The 22,105-nt window shown below is 38.0% G+C and overlaps 1 protein-coding gene across 1 annotated transcript; it reads right to left on the bottom strand.

Annotated features, from left to right (window-relative positions):
* Window positions 1-1,133: 1,133 nt before the first annotated feature.
* Window positions 1,134-20,745, bottom strand: PLAC8L1 (PLAC8 like 1). Its single transcript, XM_088134759.1, has 4 exons — window positions 15,686-20,745; window positions 11,867-12,006; window positions 4,345-4,481; window positions 1,134-1,286 (listed from the first exon to the last, which is right to left on the bottom strand). The coding sequence occupies exons 1-4, from the start codon at window positions 15,898-15,900 to the stop codon at window positions 1,134-1,136; spliced, it is 645 nt and encodes a 214-aa protein (XP_087990885.1). The 5' UTR covers window positions 15,901-20,745.
* Between the last annotated feature and the right edge of the window lie 1,360 nt (window positions 20,746-22,105).

The following is a 22,105-nucleotide window of genomic DNA, read 5'->3' as shown; positions in this document are numbered from 1 at the left end:
AGCTGGGTTCCCAAAGTAATGCCAGCTCCACTCCACCCCCAGTCACCCCCAGTGTTCTTGCAAAAACTTCCTCTGATACCCTCCAAGCTTCCAGTCCTATCTTTTTTTCATTTAAAAAAAATTAAAAAGAGGGAGAAAAGCTGGAACAGCACAAATTAAAATGTGAACTGCCTGGACCTTTGTTCTTGCCAGGCAAATGAGCCCCATAGTCTGTTTTAGAAAACAAAAGTGATGGATGGATGCATTCTAGAGCTTTCTTTAGAAGTGTGCCCATTTTCTCAGAAAAGGACAAAGGGAGCACGCTGATAAATAGCTGCTTTTAGCTGTTATGTCACTCACTGCGGCCAATCTGTGAACAAGCTAATGACCAGCAGCCATTTTTGGAAGAGTGACCACATTTCTAATATGTCATCTGCACCCCAAGATTGTTGCCGTAACGACTTACACATTGCTGGAACCTCTGGTTACTCTGTGAAAATGCATCCTATGCAGAAAGTATGAAGCTGCCCACGTTTGTTTCTTGGAAGCAGAACAAAAGGTTGGCTGAAATGAGGCATGTGCCACATATTGGAGACAAATGGCCTTATTCATGAGCAGTAGCCTCAGTTCATGATGATCACAATTTAACCTCATCTGCTGTGATTAGTTAATAAATTGTCAGAGCTGGAGAGTTTGCTTCTGATCATTTGTCAAGCATAATTGCCTGCGAGATGCCCAAGGAGTGAAGAAAACACAAGTACTTTAACCCTCTGTGCATGAAAGCTGAGCCATGCTTCCTGGTTTTTATTCAATAGGAAAGGGGGAAGATGTCCCTATCATCAGAACACTTTGGGCTTTCCGACAATGCAGACATAAAGTCATAAGAATGAATGCAATGCAATGCAAATAAAACTGATCACACACATTGTGGTGTTGATTTCCAAAGGCCCAATGACACTTCAAAGTACCGCGCCTGGAGCAAGGAGAACATTGAACATCTTTTTCCATGTAAATACAAAATGGCAAAACTCACTGGGGCACCCTTATAATTTATATATTTATATACATAAACATAAACATAAATATATATATATATATATATATATAATTATTTTGCCTTTAAAGGGGCCTCTAGAGACAAGGGGAGAACATTTTTAAACAAGTGCATCTTTGGCCAGAGGAGGAGGAGGAGATTGGTGCATTTTGTAGACCTGGAACAGAGGCCTTATCCTCATTTCTCGAGCCATTTGACAGACTGCACAAGGCCAGCAGCAGTGAACTGCCATCCAGTCTTCACAGAGGGTTCCCTGGGGAAGAACAGAAAAAAATCTCTCTATATTAGACAGACTGGGAAGCCATCTTTCCATGCCACTAAACACCGATCTAATTAGAATTTCTCCCCACTACTTCTTTCCCCAGACTCTAACATTACATTAAAAAAAGGGGGGGGGGTAGAAATCACAGATAGCTTCCACACCAATGAGCTACCCCTGAATGGATGCAAATAACTTGATTTCTTTAGATACAGAAATAATCCAAATGATGGTGTCACCAACCATTGCATTCCACGTTTTCCTCACTGCGAGAAATTGAAATCCCTAAATAACATGGCAGAACCACTTATCCCTTGTGGAGAAGCAAAGGGACACTGCGGCTCTCCAGAGCTTCTAACTCTAATTTCACATGGCAGCATCTGCTTTTCAGTTGCTGACATTTTAACGTGTTGGATCCTCTACCGCCCAAAAATCTGAATCCACCCTTAATTAGTCAGTTCCTGTTCCCTCCGACATAGGCCTTTAATGATGGGGTTTGTCTTTGCCAGATAACAATTGCTGCCCATCTTGCCTCCTTCTTGTGATCACTGCATAATGTCCAGGCAGCAAAGCCTTGCCATTCTATGAGCTTTTTTTCCCCATTCCTATCTCGGAATCATAGAACTGAAGAGGGCCATAGAGTCAACTACTCAATGCAGGATCCACTACATCATCTCGGGCAGGTTACTATCCAGCCTCCTCTTTCACTTTTCCTAGCTCTGGCGCAAATAGGAATTCCTGCTCTTTCCCTCCAACCCTTTTAAAATAACAAAGAAATAATCATCCTACTTCCCAGTCCTCTAGTGGCATTCTTTGACCAACCACAGCAACGAATTTCCTGCCTTACAACCAGATTATATCATCCCTCCTACATATGCTTATTCAAAAGTAAATCTCCCTGTGTTGAACTGCATCCCAATCTGACAAAATGGTCGAAGAGACAAGATCTTTCTCCTCCCCAGCAATTCTGCAGTTGAGCTGAATTCCAGAATCTCCCTGAAGACACCCTACAAGTATGAACATTCAGCTAGCCTTGCAAACTTGGTAACTTCCAGAGAAATAAACTTCAGTTATGAGAATTCTCAACAGTCACAGCCTGGGACATGAGATTCTTTCAGGAGGTGTCCACTAGACTTTCAATTAAGTAAGAGTCTTTAAATGAATACAATGGCAAAATCTTGGCTAGTTACAAACTCTTTAGAGGTTATCACAGTCACCTTAGACCTTGCAAGAGTTGCATAAGAATCTTAGAATTTCTTATGATTTCAGGTGAGAGTGAAACTCTTGAAAGATCAGGCAATATCCTGAGATTTTACCCATTTTAAAATAAGACTACTGTACCTGAGTTGCAAAATACTGCTAATCACTAGATAGCAGCAGAGATGCAATTCTGCTGAATGAGTGATCATCTGGATTTTTGCAGCCCAGATATGATAAACTAACTTTAATACATGCACGCATACACTCACACACTCACACACACACACATTACTGTCTGTCCCCAGGGAGAAACTATAATTGGGAAGCATTCCTGTATTCTCTGAATTGCTAAGAAGCTAGACAAAAGAGGTGTGGAGAATCAATCAGCCTCTCACAATGATTTATGAAATGCTTCCTGTTACTTTCCTACTCACCACCATTTATTGCGTATAGTTGTATAATTTGAGAAAGGGCCACCTTTGCTATAGTTTTTCCTCTGGAAATATTTACATCTATACTACCCAGAGCATGATGCAATGCTATAGGTTCAGGCACATATATTAAGTTTTAACCAGTTTGTGCAACTTTCATTTCATATAGTTTGTGTTACACCACAACATTCCTGATACACCCTGAGCAAAACCAATACTGGCGCTCCATCCTTCCATCTAACCCAGGATACCGTGCCCATGAAGAACTTCTGTATCATGTCATATTTCCTTGGCAGAAGAACTTCTGAGATTCCTATTTAATTTACAGGAATGGCAGGATGAGCATTAGGGCAATGGAAATCTTTGTCGCATTTATGCAGTTTGACCTTTGCTTCGATTTATTCTTAAAAGGGTGTGCCAGTTTGAATCAAATTAGATTTTCAAAGGAGGTCGATGCTGATCTTACATTCAAACTGACAATTTGAATTGGATGAATTCAGACATTCAGCAGTGATTAATTATTTGCATTAGATCAATCCAATTCAACAATTCCAATTGGATCCAGTTTGCACAAACCCAAGAAGCATTTACTTTATCTGCATCAATATTCAGAAACACCCTAGAACATTTGTCCACTGCTCCTCACCGTACATTCCTGCAAGCTGATGATGAATATTATTCTTGTGTAGTGCAATCTGGCAAACATGGATTACAGTTATCTTAAAAACAAAATACCTTGCCTTTCTTTAATTTCCACTGCAATGTTAAAATGACTCTGTAACTCCAAATAGCATGCTTTGAAGTACTGTATGTTTTGGCACAGAAGCAATATTGTGGATTGTTCTTGGTTCTCAGTTTTTCTGCTTACATAGCAAAAGTATCTTTCCTACTTTGGGGACAATGCAATTTTATAGCTATGGCAAAGACAAACAGTTGCTTTTACTCCATTCTTAAAAAAAAGATGGGGATAAGTTTGGTATCAGCATGCCATTTGAAAATTCACATTTTTTTTTTTTTTTTTAAATTCTGGGCTAAAAGAGCAGCTGTTTTAGAGGTTTAATGGATTAACAGTGCTTTAACGATCCAGGGCACTTGCAGTGAAAGAGATCTTTGACCCCAACAGTCAAGAAATGTGGGATTTTGGGAAAGAGAGGAGAGTGGCAGGATTGTGTCTTGTGAAGCTCTGAGGTTTGGGGGTTTTTTTATGCTCTGCCTCCTCTGAACTTTTCACCCTAGTACAGATTTCAACACATCACTATTCATTGCCACCCATTAGGTTACTCAAGTGGCTTCTTCCAGGCTGATAGAGTTTAAAGCACCACCATATCTACCACTGGAACTGAATCAGAGGAGAGGAAGAAGACCTGATGCTTACAGCCAAGGAATTATGGGTACGGGATACTGCACTAACATAGACTTACATGTATTCTGTGTCTCTCTCTGATGCCAGCCCTTAGGGCTAAGGTGGAACCCAGCAGCAGCGGGAAGCAAAAGCACTCACCGTAGTTGCTTGCAAGACTACATTCCAGACACGGGCTGCACAACAAGCCACACATACCTGTCATGAAGTACAGAGAGAGGGAGATCAGAATGAGATGTTGAAAACTGTATGACCAAGGATCTCATCACTGGGCTTGGCCAGGGTCTTGCAAAAAAAAAAAAGGCAGAGTTAGGAGCCTAGATGTGAGGAGGGATGAAATGGGTACCTTAAACATCTCTAGGCCTCACAACTCTGAGGGATTCTGAGATCTGTGAAAGAAGTACAAGTGGCCTTTTCACATTCCTGCTGTATGTATATATATTGAACAGTAATGGAAGTATCGGTCTGAAAGGGATCCTCAGAAGTCATCACGTCCAGCTTTTAACTATAAAGATCTTCTGTAAGAGAAACAAAGTTCTAGTCTTCTATACACCTCCCCCAAATCATCAAGGCATTAAAGATCTGTCTTTTAAGAAAAACTTTTGCATAAAAATCTGTTTTTACATATACGAGAAGATGGAATACCAAATATTGATGACACCACTGAAGTCAACAGAAACAAGGAAACATGGAGAATTGTGATGGAAACAGTTCTGTGTAAGATTTTATCATTTCTCAGCTAACAAGATGAACTTAAATATTTCCTGTGGGCAATTTCCTTTCCTTTCCTTTCCTTTCCTTTCCTTTCCTTTCCTTTCCTTTCCTTTCCTTTCCTTTCCTTTCCTTTCCTTTCCTTTCCTTTCCTTTCTTTCTTTCTTTCTTTCTTTGTAATAACTTTATTCAATTTTTAAACAAGAAAGATAAAAACTAACAAGAACTGATATCTAAGATAAAAGAGAGAAAATAAAGAAAGAGAGAACAAAGCCAAAAGTGCAGAAAGAAAAGAAAGAAAAAAGAAATATAAAGAAATGACTTCTGATTTTCTTTTACAACAGTTATAGGTATAAATTTAAGTTGAACTTTTACTTTAGGGTTACAACATAACTTTCATTTTTTCTATCTAATATTTTTTCTAATCATCAAACACATATATAATTTCATTTTTTTCTGTTTCACACAAAAAGTCCAAAAGGGGTTTCCAATTGGTATTGAACTTAATCAGGGTCTTTTCTCTAATCAGAGCTGTCAATTTAGCCATCTCAGCCAGCTCCATCATCTTCATGATCCACTCTTCCATTGTGGGTAATGTCAATTTTTTCCACCGTTGTGCATATACAGCACAGTCTCACTGCTGTTATCATATATAAAAACAAAGTTCCATGAGTTTTTTCCAACTCTTTGTCAATCAGTCCCAAAAGAAACATCTCTGGCTTCAGTTGTATATTAATCTTTAACATCTTCTGACTTAATGTACATTTGGATCCAAAATTGTTTAGCTTTTTTACATATCCACCAAGCATGATAAAAAGTCCCCTCTTGTTCACATTTCCAACATAGATTCGAAGTACCTTTATACATTTTAGACAATTTTTCTGGTGACAAATACCAATGATACATTATTTTATAAAAATTCTCTTTAAGAATATAACAGAATGTAAATTTCAATCCTTTCATCCACATATTCTCCCATTGTTCCATTTGTATGTTATAACCAAAATATTTGGTCCATTCTATCATAAATTCTTTCACTTCTTCTTCTTCTGTTTCAAATCTCAATAAAAGTTTATACATTTTAGCAATAACATGTTAATCATTTGTACATAATTCTGTTTCAAATTCAGTCTTACAATATTCAAAACCAAAAGTCCTTTTATCTACTTTAAATCTTTCTAATAATAGTACATAAGAAAACCATTGACATCTGTATCCTTCTAATGTCAAATCATCTCTTGAATTCATTTTGAATTCTCCCTGAGAAAATTCTAATGTATCACCATAAATTAACCATTTATGTTGAGCTGTCATTCCTCTTCTATAATATTCTTCTTGTGGTGATAGCCACAAAGGTATTTTTGGACACAATCTGGATTTACATCTATTCCATGTTCTCAATATGGCCCGTTTAAAAAATTATTTTTAAGGTCAACATTAACTTTAGCTTTATCATATCATAAACAACCACGTCACCCATCTCAAATCATGTCCTTCTAGCTCCAATAATCTGCTATTTTTCACCCACTCTTTCATCCAAACTAAACAGCAAGCTGCAAAGTATAGTTTCAAATCACATAAACCCAAACCTCCTCTTTCTTTAGCATCATGTAACACTTTATATTTAACTTGTGGTTTTTTCCCCTGCCATACAAATTTAGATATATCTTTCTGCCACTGTTTAATTGGTACATCAGTTGTCAAAACAGGTATTGTCTGAAACAAAAATAACATTTTAGGCAAAACATTCATCTTAATCATAGAAATTCTCAACAATGACAATTGTAATTTATCCATCTTAACATACCTTTTTTAACTTCATTCCATGTCATAACTGTTTTGAAATAACATACAGTTTGTATTTGTCAAAATAACACCCAAATATGTTACTTTTTTCTCAATCTTGAAATCCATTTTGTTCATCAATTGTTTGATCTTGTGTCATTTTTTTTGTTAGCATCTTTGTCTTTTGTTTATTAATTTTAAAGCCAGCTAATGCACCAAATTATTTTAATTTTCTCATTAGTAATTCAATCTCCTTTAAAGGAACTTCCAAAACCAGCACCAGATCAACTGCAAAAGCTCTCAACTTGTCTCTTTTTTAATTTTTACACCCGTTATCCTCTCATCTTGCCTTATATATCTATTCAAAACTTCAAGAACCAAAATAAACAGAAGAAGCGATAATGGGCAACCTTGTCTTGTTCCTTTTTGTATCTCACAAGGTTTGTTAGATCTCCATTAACAATCATTTGTGCTGTTTGCGAAGTATAAACTGATTGTACAGATTTTATAAAGTTCTCACCAAAGTTTACATCTTCCAAAACTTTAAATAAAAAGGGTCAATTTAAGCTGTCAAAAGCTTTCTCTGCATCTAAGAAAATTAGTGCAGCTTGTTTTCCATTATACTGTTCCAAGTATTCTATAATATCCAACACCGTTCTGACAAAAGAAATATCATGCCCTTTATACATGTTAGAATAATACTGGTGAAGTTTTTTGTGTAGCCACATTGTCCATTAATACAGTATCTCCCTCTTGAAGTTCCAAAATCAATTTCTTTTCTTTCTCTTCTCTTAGTTGATATGCTAACCATTTCCCTGGTTTGATTGCAAATTCAAAATTTTTTTGCTTTGCATAGCTCATCTTTATTTCCATTTCTCTTACTATTAACATAGATAACTGTTGCTTTTGATGTGAAATTTTTATTTTTTCTGGTGATTTCTTTAATTCTTCCTCTTTTCTTTTTACCTCCTTGAGAATAGCCTGTGTTTTCTCTTGAGTCTTCTTTTTAAGTTCAGTATTATGAATGCTTAACTTGTATCCCAAACCATTCTTAAGTCAGTTCCTTTATCTAAGTTAATTTTTAAAAATTCTATTAATTTCTTTTTGCAATCCTCCACTATCTACTCTTTCCGTAATAACATTTCATTTAATCTCCATCTAAAGGAGGTAGGTTTCCTTTTAAAAATCAAACTCTTGGGATTATGATCAGAAAAAATCTTTGGTAGAATGTCAACTTTAAAGATCTTAGTAGCCAAATTTTTTGAAGTCTAAATCATATCTATTCTTGAAAAAGATCTATGTCTATGAAAAATAAGTATATATTATAAGTATATGGAGTTGCCATTTTTCTCTCTCCATACATCCACTAGGGCTAAGTTATCCATCAAATCAACAAAAGCCTTTGGTAATTTACCTTGAGTAATTTTAATATTCTTCTCTGATGTTCTAATTGTGGAGAAATCACTCCATTCCAATCTCCCATCAAACACCAGTTTTCATAGGAAAAGCATATCAGTCACTCCATAAGTCATTTATAAAAAGTTCCTTTATCCTCATTTGGGATATACTGTATATTCCCAATACCATAGTTTTAGCCTCTTGTAATCCAACTTCCACCCCAACAAATTTACCATTCATCAGTCAAAAAGTCCTGGTGTTAGTTGGGGGTTAATGTGTAAAAAAACCCCTCCATTTATTTTTTTAGGTCCAGCTGATATAAATCCTTCTCCCAAATTTTTGCAAGTCAGCTATTTTATGTCCTTTTTTCTAATATGAATCTCTTGTAGGCAAATTATATCTTGTTCTAATTTTTTTAATTAGTGAAAGAGGGTTGTTTTTTTTTTTTTTTTTTTTTGGAGGAGCATTTATTTGCTCCATTTATATTCCACATTAAACATTTATAATCTATATTTAGGCCAGTAATTTAGAAAAGTCAATGCCTGTAGCACATAATTCAGCATAATCTTTTACAGAATCCTTTTGCATCTGTTGTAATTTTGGAGCAGTCTCCACTCCACCTCCATTTGAGTCTCTTCCAATCCTTTAAATTTTCCAAAAAATTATCTAGCCTTTTGGACAGAGTTCAGTCGAAATCTTTGCTGTTTAAAAGTCAAAATCATACCCTCTAATATGCCCCAGCAAAATGAAATCTTTTTCTGCTTCCGTATCTCAGTCAAAAAGGAATATTCTTTTCTCTTATGTAAAATTCTAATAGGAATTTCTTTTAAAATAATTATATCTGCATTATCTATCTTTAATCTTCTATTGAAGTGCTGTTGCAAATCTTGATCCCTTGGTTTTTTCCTCCCAAAATGCACCAAAACGTCTCTCCTGTGGGCTTTTCCAGTGCGACTGTCATTTATGTAATAAAATGTCCTTGTAACTGACTGTATGTAGGCATGACAGCCCAGAAACTAAGAAGCAGAACTGGAGAAAGTTACAACAATATAAGAAGACAACATGAAATGTGATAATTAAACATTACCTATAGTGTGAACATGGACTCGGTTACAGCGCAATGGGTGCACCACTGGAAAACATGAAGGACCAGGTTAGGGACAGATCGTCATAGAGAAAACCTAGGGTTGCGTGTGTGTGTTTGCAAAGAGTCAGGACCAACTTGATGGCACATAATCAATCAATAGTATGATCACAAACCAGGGGAGATGAAATTTTACTATTACGTAGGGAAGAGGCAAGATGGATCACTAGACTGATCATAGAAATCCTGGCAGGAATGAATGACAACAAAGACATACTTCCTATTAATTCAGAAATATTTTAGTATTTGGAGTATTTAATGTTGCTTTAAAAGAAGTCTGAGACATTCACAATTCTTTAGCTATTTGCAGGGTCTTTTTTTTTTTTTTTTTACAAAAGAATAGCATTTGAAAGATTCTTATCCTCTCTTTAGGAAAGATAATTAGATCAAACAATAAATCTGTGACTGGGAAACAGCTTTTAACATTAATAAGAGATCACACAGCTTCATTCAAGAAAAGAAGATTTTGGTCACGTTATAAAAGTAGATAACAAACATTTTAATAATCCAGATTGTTTTTTCACACTGTCAATAGTGGCATAACTAAGTGATATTGTTGTCACATCTGCTGCATCAATTTTATCTTTGAAAAGGATTATTATGGTTGTAAGTACATTTAATAACATAAACTTTGTAATTTATATTTGTCATGGTTATATAGCTTTTTAGGTTCCCATCTTTTTCCCTGGCATTCTTTATAATCCAGTCGTCTGTTGGTTTATCTTTAATTTGTTGAATGGTTAAAATACTAAGTTAAATTTTCTAAAAAGACATTACATTCTAATAACCTACTATATACTGTACATAAAGACACCCACACCCTCATAATCACACACAGTAAAAAAAAAGTATGAAATAAACTATGCCTAAAAATAAAAAATTAAGCTAACATTAAAAAAAAACTAAAAGAAAACATGAGAAAGAATAAAAAATAAAAATAAAACAAAGAGGGAGAAATGTTGGAATCCAAGGGTTACCAGATCTGGGCCGCAGTATTCCAGATGACTTCTAGATTGAGACAAGAGGCTGGTAGATTCTATATTTCTTTGCTGCTATCCAATGCTGCCAAAATTTTACAGCCCAGATCTGGAAGCTCTGGTATCTTCCATGATTCCAGTGGAAGCAGACTGAAAACTTTAGAATGATATGCTGAACTGAAAGGTGGCTACAAGAATGGCCATTTTTCATTAAACTTTGTTATTGATGGTCTGAATCAAAATCTACTGATCTTCAACGGAAATTTCACAATCATATTATTCAGCTCCACAATTATACTCTCAAAATGAATTCAGAAAAACTCCAGTGGAGTTTCAGATGTCATATTTTCCTATCGCTTAACCAATACACCAGGTACTTCTCAAATAATCTAATCAAATCCCATCTTCCTTTAGTTGCAGTAAATTTGTCCTTTGGAAGTGTTGAATTTAGGTCACACCAGCTAAGAAGTGTAGAGTTGGTCCAATATATCTGAAGAGCACCAGATCATGATGAAAGGTAGGCTCAAAGGATATTTTTCCTCTTGACAATTTCTACAGGTATGAAATGTTATTACCTGGCCATCAACCTTTCAGTAGCCAAGATCTACACTTAAAAAGTGGGCAAAACTCTGACATGATGTCATTTAATGAAATAGGTAAGACTGGAAGGCTTATTTTGAGAGGCAAGGGGGAAGGTAATGTAAAATGAAGGTTTACACAGCTCTTTCTCTTTCTTTCTTTCTTTCTTTCTTTCTTTCTTTCTTTCTTTCTTTCTTTCCTTCTTTCCTTCTTTCCTTCTTTCCTTCCTTCCTTCTTTCCTTCTTTCCTTCTTTCCTTCTTTCCTTCCTTCCTTCCTTCCTTCCTTCCTTCTTTCCTTCCTTCTTTCCTTCCTTCCTTCCTTCCTTCCTTCCTTCTTTCCTTCCTTCCTTCCTTCCTTCCTTCCTTCCTTCCTTCCTTCCTTCCTTCCTTCCTTCCTTCTTCTTCTTCTTCTTCTTCTTCTTCTTCTTCTTCTCCTTCCTTCCTTCCTTCCTTCCTTCCTTCCTTCCTTCCTTCCTTCCTTCCTTCCTTTCTTATCTGAAAGTAGCAGCAAGTTCTACTTCTCAGTGATTCACTGCCAAATTCACCAGCATGATTCCAGTGACACTGAAGGGGTTGCATAACATTCCTGGGTCACATATCCCTAGTGTATAATGTTGGAAAGTATTCAAAATATGAGCCTGAACATCCAATGGCAGAAGTTGCCATCCTGCTGGTCCTGTTAGCTCAGCTACTCTGCAAAACTTCTGCTTTTCATTTTTCAGCAAAGTAAAGGTGCAGTATATGCACAAACAGATAAACACGAGTGAAAATAGCTTCTGAAGCAGCTGTCTGAGACTTGCAAAAGGCATGACTGCTTTAACAATTCAAATATGCTCTAATGCCTATTTTGCACAGCCTTCCTCAGTTGTATTTTTGGTGGGTACAAAGGGCTTCAATCACCAGCCTGGAATAAAAACTTCCTTTTCTCCATGCACAGCCTGGAAGGCAGCTTTGGAAATTAATTCATGGAACACATGCAATTATCTTACAAATTCTCTTGTCACTGCAGATATCAAATAGACCAGTGGACCAGTTGCCTCCAGTGTGTAAGATGGTTGTCATGCTGGAAGTAGCAAAGGTACCAGTGGGGCATGGCTGGGTCCTCACAGGTTCAGCTGAATTTTTGTTCCTGGTGAAGATAATAATAATAAAATAAATAAATAATGTAATGCAGTGTAGAAACAGACTGCGATTTATCAACAAGGCAGTTCATAGAACAAGCAATCTTTGATCTGCAAATGGTGGGAGAAAAATTAATCATTATTTTAATACCAATTTGCTTTGTTGTAATACCAGCCATCCCTTTCTTCAGATTCATTTCTTCTTGTTGATGCTACTACTGGTTCCAATCTCCCACTTTGGCAAGAGGAAAAGATTTAAAAATATATCTGGCACTGCAATGCGCTGTCATTTCCAATAAGGAAAAAAAAACAGCTATTAAAAAATACTTCCAGCAAAAATTTATAGCATCCATATAGATTTCTATATCCACCTGCCCAACTGCAATTTTCCTGTCCCATATTAAAAGACACATCTGTTCAGAGTAACGTTCTTCATCACCACAATGAATGCTCTTTTAAACTAAACTAAAAACTATTCATAGTTTTAAAAGAAGGAAAGAGAATTCAGAGTTCCTGTGTGGATTTTTTTCCAAGATGCATTTGAAGACTCTTGATAGCAGCTGACTTCCAAGGCATGTATATTAGCCAGGCTTGAAGAAGCATGAGAGAGGAGCAAAACCAGGGGCTCAGGGCACCAACTAGCCCCCCAGAGCTGATCAGCACAGCCCTTGGATCAGAAGGCATCTTGAAGAATGTGAAACGCCATATCACTGTTGTTAGGATTATTTTGGACTCTGTTCATTCTGAGAATTTATCTGAAAGGTGTGTTGATGTACACAGACTGGAATAGCCTACTCTTGTAAAATAAGGAGATTGGATATGAGAGGATTTGCGGGAACAGGATGACAAGTACCCCAATACTTGTTCTGGAAGATTTGATCCCAGAAAGCTAGAAAAGGGTTAATAAATGAGAAAACTTTACTCATTTTGTTCTCCCTACTCAAGTAAGAACAAAGGGAACTGTGAGAAAAAAACAGAAGTATTCTGCCAGGTTGGGGGTGGGTGGCAAGGTTTAGAATATGCCATAACCTTCCAGTGTTATTTACACAAAACAAAATCAGGTAAACATTGTGTCCCCAAGACTTTTCATTGCTTGGGGAAGCTAGGATGGATGTGACAATACCTCATTTTGGATTCTGGCATAAATCTAAGCCCTATTAGATACATGTAGATGTTTACATTTACTGTTTACATCACTGTTTCTCAAAGTGTGATCCAAGGACCTCTGTGGGTCCCCTAAGACCCTCTCAGGGGTCCACAAAATCAAAATGATTTGCCAGCCTATGTTGAAAAATAATACAGTATTAAAATCCCATCAATCATGAGACACAGTAATGGCAGCGAATGCATCAATTTTAATCTTTAATATGGTTAATACTGATAAATATAATCCATACAAACAAAAGCTCTTTTGGGGTCCTCCATAATTTTTAAAAGTGTGAAGGGTCCTGAGAGAAAAAAGTTTAAGAAACACTGCCTTATACTATTTATAGACTAATTTGGATCCAATTTTATTTAGCCCTAGAATACAAACTTTAATTTCAGTAGCTGGTCTACTCTAATCATGTTTAAGGCTATTCTCAGTCCAAAGAAGCTTCAAGCAAACTGGAGTAATTTCTTGGTTTCCAGCCTATGTTGGGAAGAGTCCCACAATACATACGCCAAAGAGTGTCAACAGCACTAGAAAGCTCACATGTAAACCCAGAGAGGAAACTGGAACGATGTAACTCCAAAAGAATATTGTCAACTTAATTTCCAAAATAAGTATTTCAGAAATCAAGTAGATAATATTGTTTTTGGAGTTACACAGTTCCAGTTTCCTGCTGATATTGTTGTTTATTTTATTCATTTATATTTCAAATGTAATCACCACCCATCTCACTCAATGAGCAACTCTGAATGTTTAAATTTATATGCAGCCCAACTCCCAGCAATTCTGGGTAGTTCTTGTTTTTCCTTCCAAGTTATCACTATTCATTACAGCATACAAAATTGCCTAGACGTCCCACACACATTCCTTGAATTAAGGCACAATAAAACCTCACCTAAAAACCCTCCAAGATTCCCCTGCTGCCTGATCACTAGGGTTTTTGTTTTTGTTTTGGAATGAAAGGCAAATTGTTCAAGAATTCAAATTCTTTTGTTAAATGGACATGTAGAATCTGTAAGTATATTCATAAATATAGGATTGAATTCCTCTGACAAATCATTTCTTCTTCTTTCTCCCCATAAATTGCTTTTTTTGGCACTTTTTCTGCGACTGCAGGATCTCAGTAAATCATAGTGGTTAAACTGACATTGCGGTCTCCTACAGAGACTCTTTTCCCATCCTCCTCCAGAAGCGCTAGGATGCAGTCATCCCAAAACAGCATTAAATCAAGGTAGTAGCTGCATATATACCAATAGCTTCTGGTCTGAAACTATAAGGAAAGTCCTGTACACACTTTGGTGATTTTCAACATCAAGCTCTATGCAAAACACATCCCAGCCTGATAATGGTTTGGAGGATGTGGATCTGCAATTAAAAATATACTTATGTTCTAGTAAGCAGTGGAGTCTACTGGATGGGGGCTTAAAAAGAAAAGATGCCTCAGAAGGCTACACAAGAGAGGACAGAAGATGTAGGACTACATTTTTGTACAATGTGATGTAGAATTTTTCAACATTACAGCTTTATCTGTTGCCTATATTAAAAAAAAAATTCTAGTCCTTTCCTTTGAATTGAGAGCTTGGAAGTAGGGCCAGAAAAAGCTTGGCAGATACCACTGGGTGCCTTGGTAGAGTGTCAGACTAGAACCCCAGCTCAAATGTCTGCATTCCTATGAAGCACACACCTGGGGCTAGTTGTGCTCTCACATGCTAGCTTCTGTCACAGGATTGTTGTGAGGATAAAGTGCAATGCAATCATTTGCATCATGTAAAATTTATTTGAATGTCATTCCTCAAATACAATATCATTACAATTTGGAACAGAATGCAACTTTTTTGCTGTTGTTAAGAACTTTGGGGATTTTGTAATGCTAGCTTTCATTTCCACATTCACCACTCCCATCCCACTCCCCACCCACCCAGCAAAAAATCATCATGTTACTGAGAAACAAGTAGTTTCACCATGGACCGATACTTGCAATCAACAGTGGACTGCTGGTGGGTAAAATTTAATCCACAGGAACCCGCAATAACTGGGAAATACTCAGAAAGCCATTGCACACAAAATGTGAGGGTGAATATCGGTGCCTGACATTCTAAAACTCCTTTCAGTCTGACTCGAAAGAAGAGTTACCTGCCTGGGTCCCATATGGGTCCACCCTTGCACTCCAATCAATAAGTCAATAAGACTCTGGCTTCCTGTTCCCTCCCTTTCAGAAGTGAGGTAAAGGATGTGAACGATAAAAGCTTTTTCAGTCATGTTGTTGAAGATTCTTCCCAAGGAAGATCCATCTAAATCCATCAACTGGTTTAATAATATACTGGTAGCCCTGGGACATAGTTCCAACATGGTGTGGTTTTGTTCTGGATTATGCTGTTTGTTAGGCTTCAGCTTTCTAAGATACTTTTGTAAGATGTTTTAAGAGTCACTTTGGAGACCAAAATTGTAGCATACAAATAGATATGTAATCTCCCCTCCATTTTGCGACATCTCAGGCACAAACCCAAATAAATAGATACGGGTACATTTTTTCTTACCTCAGCATAGATAGGTAGTTGTTCCAGTCTCCAGATAATGGCAGAGAAAGGATCAATAGAGATTGTGTTGTGTCAGACAATGAATTTTTCTCACTTGTAGTAAAACAGCAGCTTATAAGCTTGTCCATTGGGAAGAAGAAACTAGGTAGAAGACTGAACAATGGAATAAAGATTGCTAGAATGTTTGCTGCTAAAGAATGCTGACATGACAACATTCTCCATTATAGTGTCACAAGAAAGTGGAAAACCAACTTTTTCCAAGACTTTGATGGAAACAGCAAACACCCCAGGGCCATTCTTTCTATTGCATGTGTTTTTTTCCAATATGAACATAACAAAACTAACTTCAAACATTTTAAAACAAGAGCAAGCCACCTGTGGTCCTTGATCCCCCTTGCTTGCAGCATGATTGGGCCCTCCAAAGATTAACTACTTGAAATTGGATGGTGTGATTTTATTAGTCATAAAATAGACTTAACAGAATGTTCAAAGCCAAGTAACTTCCAATCCACTCAAATAAAAACACATTCTAGTCAAAATACATGATTCATAGTACTTATTGAGTTTTTAGTACTCAATTGTACATCTCCGCCCCTGGAGACTTAAATGATGCTTTGGGCATCCTCTCAGTGTCTGGAGGCTGTGAGGATCTGGATGGGGAACAACAGGCTTCAACTGAACCCTAGCAAGACTGAGTGGCTTTGGGTTTTGGGAATTTCTTTATCCAGGGATTTACCATCTTTGGTGCTGGATGGAGTTGCATTGCCCCAAGCAGACCCTGCGTGCAATCTGGAAGTCCTCCTAGACTCACGACTCCTGCTCAAAGAGCAGGTGGCAGTCATGGCTAGGAGGGCCTTTGCACAACTTCGCATTGTGTGCCAGTTGTGCCCATTACTAGATCAGAGGGACCTACTCACGGTCACTCATGCCCTGGTCACCTCCTGGCTAGATTACTGCAATGAGCTCTACATGGGGCTGCCCTTGAAGAGTATCTGGAAACTTCAGCTGGTACAAAATGTAGCAGTGTGAGCAGTTGTGTGTGTTTCTAGGAGAGCACACATTACACCTCTGCTGCGTGAGCTGCATTGGTTACCAGTTTGTTTCCGGGTCCAATTCAAGGTGCTGTGTTGACCTTTAAAGCCCTTCATGACATAGGGTCAGGCTATCTGAAGGAACACCTCTCCCTGATTTCATCTGCCCATCCCACCAGATCCAGCAGAGAGGCCATGTTACAGTTTCCATTGCCTAGGGAAATACATATGTCAGGCCCCAGGTGGCGGGCCTTTTCTGCTGTGGCACCTGCACTGTGGAATCTTCTCCCCCTTGAAGTGAGACTGGCCTCATCTTTGTTTAGCTTCCAGAGGTCCCTTAAGACTTGGTTATGCCAGCAGGCCTGGGGATTCCAGGGGACGGAGAAATTAGTGAGGTGGCTCCCTTATTTTTAACTTCCTTTTATTCTCTGTTTTATTTTGTTTTATATATTTTAATGTATTTTACTGTTTTTAGCTTTGTCGTACACTGCCCAGAGTCGCCTGTGGTGAGATGGGCGGCTATATAAATTGATTTAATAAATAAAATAATAAAATAAATATAAGGCTGGTATTATCATTGTCATATCATCATCATCATCATCCTGCATTTTATACACTTCATCTCTCTCCCTGGACCCCTCGCACTTCCAGAAAAAGTATTTTCTACATTGCATCTGCTGGCTAAAGTTGCTCATTCCTGGTTCAGAAAAAGAAGCAACAATACTCTGCCCTTACTGCACCACAGAAGCCTTGTTTAAGGTGACATGAGCCCTCCTGAGAAAGGACTCAGAGGTTTACCTATAAGGGTGTGCAGAGGAATTTGCAGAGCATCTGTCATAAAAAAATTGCTTGAATTTATTCCAAGTTCGATGTCGGCTTTGATACAGGTCCAATGAGGTGCCGGGGGCACAGTCTTGCCCTGTTATCTGAGAATGGTTTGATCCTGTTGGGTCTGAAGAAGTGATAGGGTCCTAATGACTGTAAGCTCAGCCACCTGTTCCTTAGATCCATGCCCCTCCTGGCTAGTTAAGGCTGTTCAGGGAGTGTTGTGTGGCTGGATCCTAGCAGTGGTTTGAGAGAGGGGGTTGTTTGGCTCACCTTCTCCTGAAGAAGCCATCACTGGATTCAACCATACTGGACAACTTTCGTCTGGTGTCTAAACTCTTTTTTTTAGGGAAGGTTGTGGAGAAGGTGGTTGCGCAACAGCTTCAGTGGGCCCTGGATGAAGCAGATTATCTGGCTCTTTCATTAAGGATTCAGACCTAGACATGGGATGGGTCAGCATTGATTGCACTTTTGGATGATCTCTGGAAGGAACAGAACAGGGGGAGTGCATCTGTCCTTGCTCTTCTTGACCTCTCAGAGGCCTTTAATACCATCAACCATGGTATCCTTCTGGATTGGCTCTGTGGGTTGGGAGTGGGCAGCACAGTACTGTGCTAGTTCGCTTCTTTTCTGCGGGGCCAGTACTACTTGGTGTTAATTGGGAGAGATACTGCCCTTGACCCCTACTATGTGGAGTTCCATGGGGTTGAGTACTCTCTCTACTCCTATTTAATGTCTACATGAAGCCCTGGGTGAGATCTGCTGAATATTTATGCCCCTGGCGAACTAAGCAATGCTGTTGATGTCTTGTCCCAGTGCCTGGAGACTGTGGAGGTCTGGATGGTGAACAACAGGCTTCAGCTGAACCCTGGCAAGTGACTCTGGATTTTTGGGCCTTCTGGATCTGGGATTTTACCATCTTTGGTACTGGATGGGGTGGCACCGCCCCAGACAGACCCAGTGCACAATCTGGGGGTCCTTCTAGACTCACGACTCCTGCTCAAGGAGCAGGTAGCAGTCATGGCCAGGAGGGCCTTTGCACAACATCATGTTGTACACCAGTTGAGCCCCTTCCTGGACCATGAGGCTCTACTCACAGTTACGTATGCCCTAGTCACCTCCAGAATGGATTACTGTAACATGCTCTACATAGGGCTGCCCTTGAAGAATATCCAGAAGTTTCAGCTGGTACAGAATGTAGCTATGCGGACAGTTGTGTGTGCCCCTAGGCTGGTGCACATTACACCTCTGTTCGGCAAGCTGCATTGGCTGCCAGTTTGCTTCTGAGTGCAATACAAGGTGCTGGTTGTGACCTTTAAAGCCCTAAATGGCATGGGACCAGGTTACTGAGGGACCGCCTCTTCCAGATCACATTTACCTGCCCCATTGGGTTGAGCAGGAGGGGTTTACTGTGTGTCCAGTGTACCAAAGAGCTCCATCCGACAGGGCCCAGATGGCACATTGTTCCACCTGAGGCGAATTGGCTCCATCCCTGTTTGTCTTCCAGGAAGCCCTTAAAATGTGTTTTTTCCATCAACCTTGGGGATCTCATGGTGAGCCTGTAAGGTGGCTATGTGATGTCAAGTGACTGTTGTTCTCCCACAATATTGGCTTATGTTTTTATGTTTTCTTTTTTTTATTTATGTTTGAGTGTTTTATGGTTTTTAATTTCATTATGTTTTTTACACCACCCAGAGTCACGTTTTGTGAGATGAGTGGCTATATAAATCTGCTTAATAAATAAATGAATTAACTGGCTCCTTGATAGCAGCTTTTTTTTAAGGCATAAATAAAGCGACTAATCCTGTATTTAACGCTGTAATTTAGCCCTAGGAAAATGAGCATGGTATTAGAAACTAAAAGACGAGACTTGTACGCTTCATACAGTAGTACGGTAATAGAATATTTCTTCCCCAACAGCAGGTACTGTACAGCTCCTCTTTATTGAAATTCTATAAGCAGATGAGATCTGTTTTATTCCACCATGCCTTCAGTCACAGCTGTTTGATCACAGCTGCCTCCTTAAGTTTTGATTTTGACTGAAGCTTTTGTCATTTTGTTTTTTTCTTTGTTCTGATGTTCTGCGTTATTGAGAGTCCTTCAGGAATGGGGTGGCTAATAAGCACTGCTAAATAAGAAATCGCCAACCAGTGGCAGAAATCATAAGAGAGAGGGATGGGTAAAGTGGGTAAACTGAGCTTCTAAAACTCCAAGGGATCTGTTTATTTGCACACTTCCTTTCCTCACCTCTCACTTTCTTCTTGCTGCATCTATTATGTCAATGCAATTTTTTTTTCTCCATTTTTTCTTTTGTCCACTGAAGAGAATGCTCCAGGAATCAGCATCTCTCTGTCTCTATCTATCTACATATATGTATATATGTATATATACAGTACTTTTAATCATTTTAATGCTAATTTGTACTTCAAGTGGGATCCTGTCCTTATGTATGATTATTTTGCCCTTGAGTTTTCTAATTGTAGCAAGAGATAGAAGGTAGGTAACATTAGATCATCTGGATGTAGGATATGGAGTTTATTTAGCAGGCCTTTGGCTCTAAAAGCACAATCCCTGCAAGCAAAATATGAAAAAAGTAAACTGTCCTGTGTACGTTATATATATTTTGTGTATCCTCTATCTTTTCAACAATTTTTTTCAATGCTTTAACAATTTAATCCAATCATTTTGAACATTCTGAGGCTTAAATTGGGCATTAAAAGTAGGCTAGGGAACACCCCCCAATTCCTCTGCCAGTAAGATACAAATTCTGATCTTATGCTTAAATCTGTCCTAACAAAAGTAAAAGTGCAGGAAATTTTATGGAGACCTTTCAATCCCACATCTGAGGGATTATTGCCTACAAAAACTAAGAGTATGTGGAGAGAGGGTTGCATGAAAACTATATTTCCCGCTCTTCCATGTGGGTTCCCTGCAGCAAGCACATTTATTGTATTGTCAAGGGGCAATATAAAAGGCAGATCTGTGGGACCTGATGCCTAGTTACATTAAACTTCTGAATCTGGTGTTACATTTTACATTTACATTTTACATTTTCACAAACCTGAACTTCAGCTTTTCAGCACTACTTAGAAAACAACCAAATCCATGAAGAAATACTAGATTTTTATGCTTGCTAAGAAAGAAAAATAATGAAAAGCAAAGAAATTAACAATGCGTGTTAAGTAGAAATGGCAGGCTAGCTGCTCTCTACAGATGCCTCAAAGCTAAATACCTACTTCAGGAATAACCTTAAATAATGTTATTCAACATTGCATTTGATTTGGAGTTTCCTTTAAGGCCAGATCAGTTTTCAACGTGAAGCTTGTAAAGCTTGTAAAGCTTTTGCTTCCCCTAGGGAGAAATACAAGAATTTAATGCTCTCAAAATAATGTTCACGATCATCGAATCTTTTTAGGCTCTTAATCAATAGTCAGAAAGGAAATGCTGTAATTATACCTACAAATGCACAGTGAGCCTCAGTCTGCCCTTGGACACCTTCTCATCTGTTCTGCTTCATCTTTCTCTGTTCTTAAGAGGAAGAGGAAGAATCCTCAACAATTTATACACCACAAATTCTGCTCTCATTTCAACATCTGCATGACATATCTGAGTGAATGCTGGAGGATATTCACGTAAATAAAAGTTTCAGATGAATGGAGCATCCAGTTGAATTTGCTTAAGTGTCCCTTTACAGATGTCACACTGAATACCAAGACCTCATGGAAGTATGATAGTCAGGACAGGCACTTTCTTTCTTCTATACATTTACCTTTCACAAATCAGAATTTCCTTGAGTCCAGCTTGACTTGTCGGAATGGGATTGCTGTTGCTTTCTTCTGGGATGTTTTCTAACTTCCTACCCTAACCTAAAGTTGTGGGACTTCCTGGTGGTCTCCCATCCAAATAGTAACCAGGTTTGAAATGAACCCAAAATTTGAAGATCTTTCTAAGGTAGTGATATTATAGAATATATTTATTTATTCTGTGCTAGCTTCAGATGCAATTAAATAGCTATGCAGGGTGGCACTTGTTTTATTTCCTGCCACTGTTTTAGTGTTCTTTTTATTTGCTGTGTCGTTTTTTTTATCAAGTTGTCTTGCCTATTAATGTAGGTGCTGTTTTCTGTGTTAATTTACCATGTTTAAATATTTTAAAGTGTTGTTAATCATGGCATATTGTTCATTGAACCTGAGAGATGGTTTTAAATAGCCAAGTAATTAATAATAAAATAATAATATATACAGTAACTATATTTTTCTTTTAAATACAACAATTTGTCAATAATATTTAAAACTCAGTGTGCAGCTGGATCTGGTTCCAATCGCTATAAATTACTTACCATTGCTCAAACATTTATTATCTGAAGCCACACTTGGATAGGCTTTTGCTATTTTTTTATCTATGTACAGTACATTCATATGCGCAGAAAACATAGGACATGCAAACCATAAAGAAATGAGTTGCAGCTTCTAATGAAAAGCAAAGCAACAGAATGGAAATAAGCCTCAACTAACAGAAATCCTGTTCCTTTCAACAGGATTTGTTGCAGGACTCTATGAAAAGA

Source organism: Python bivittatus, unplaced genomic scaffold (assembly GCF_059951505.1).
Source record: "Python bivittatus isolate LINGU-HERP-01145 unplaced genomic scaffold, Pbiv_v1 ctg000080_np1212, whole genome shotgun sequence".
Classification (NCBI taxonomy): Eukaryota; Metazoa; Chordata; class Lepidosauria; order Squamata; family Pythonidae; genus Python; species Python bivittatus.
Note: the sequence above shows the minus strand (reverse complement) of the source record. Positions and strands in the feature narration are given on the sequence as shown.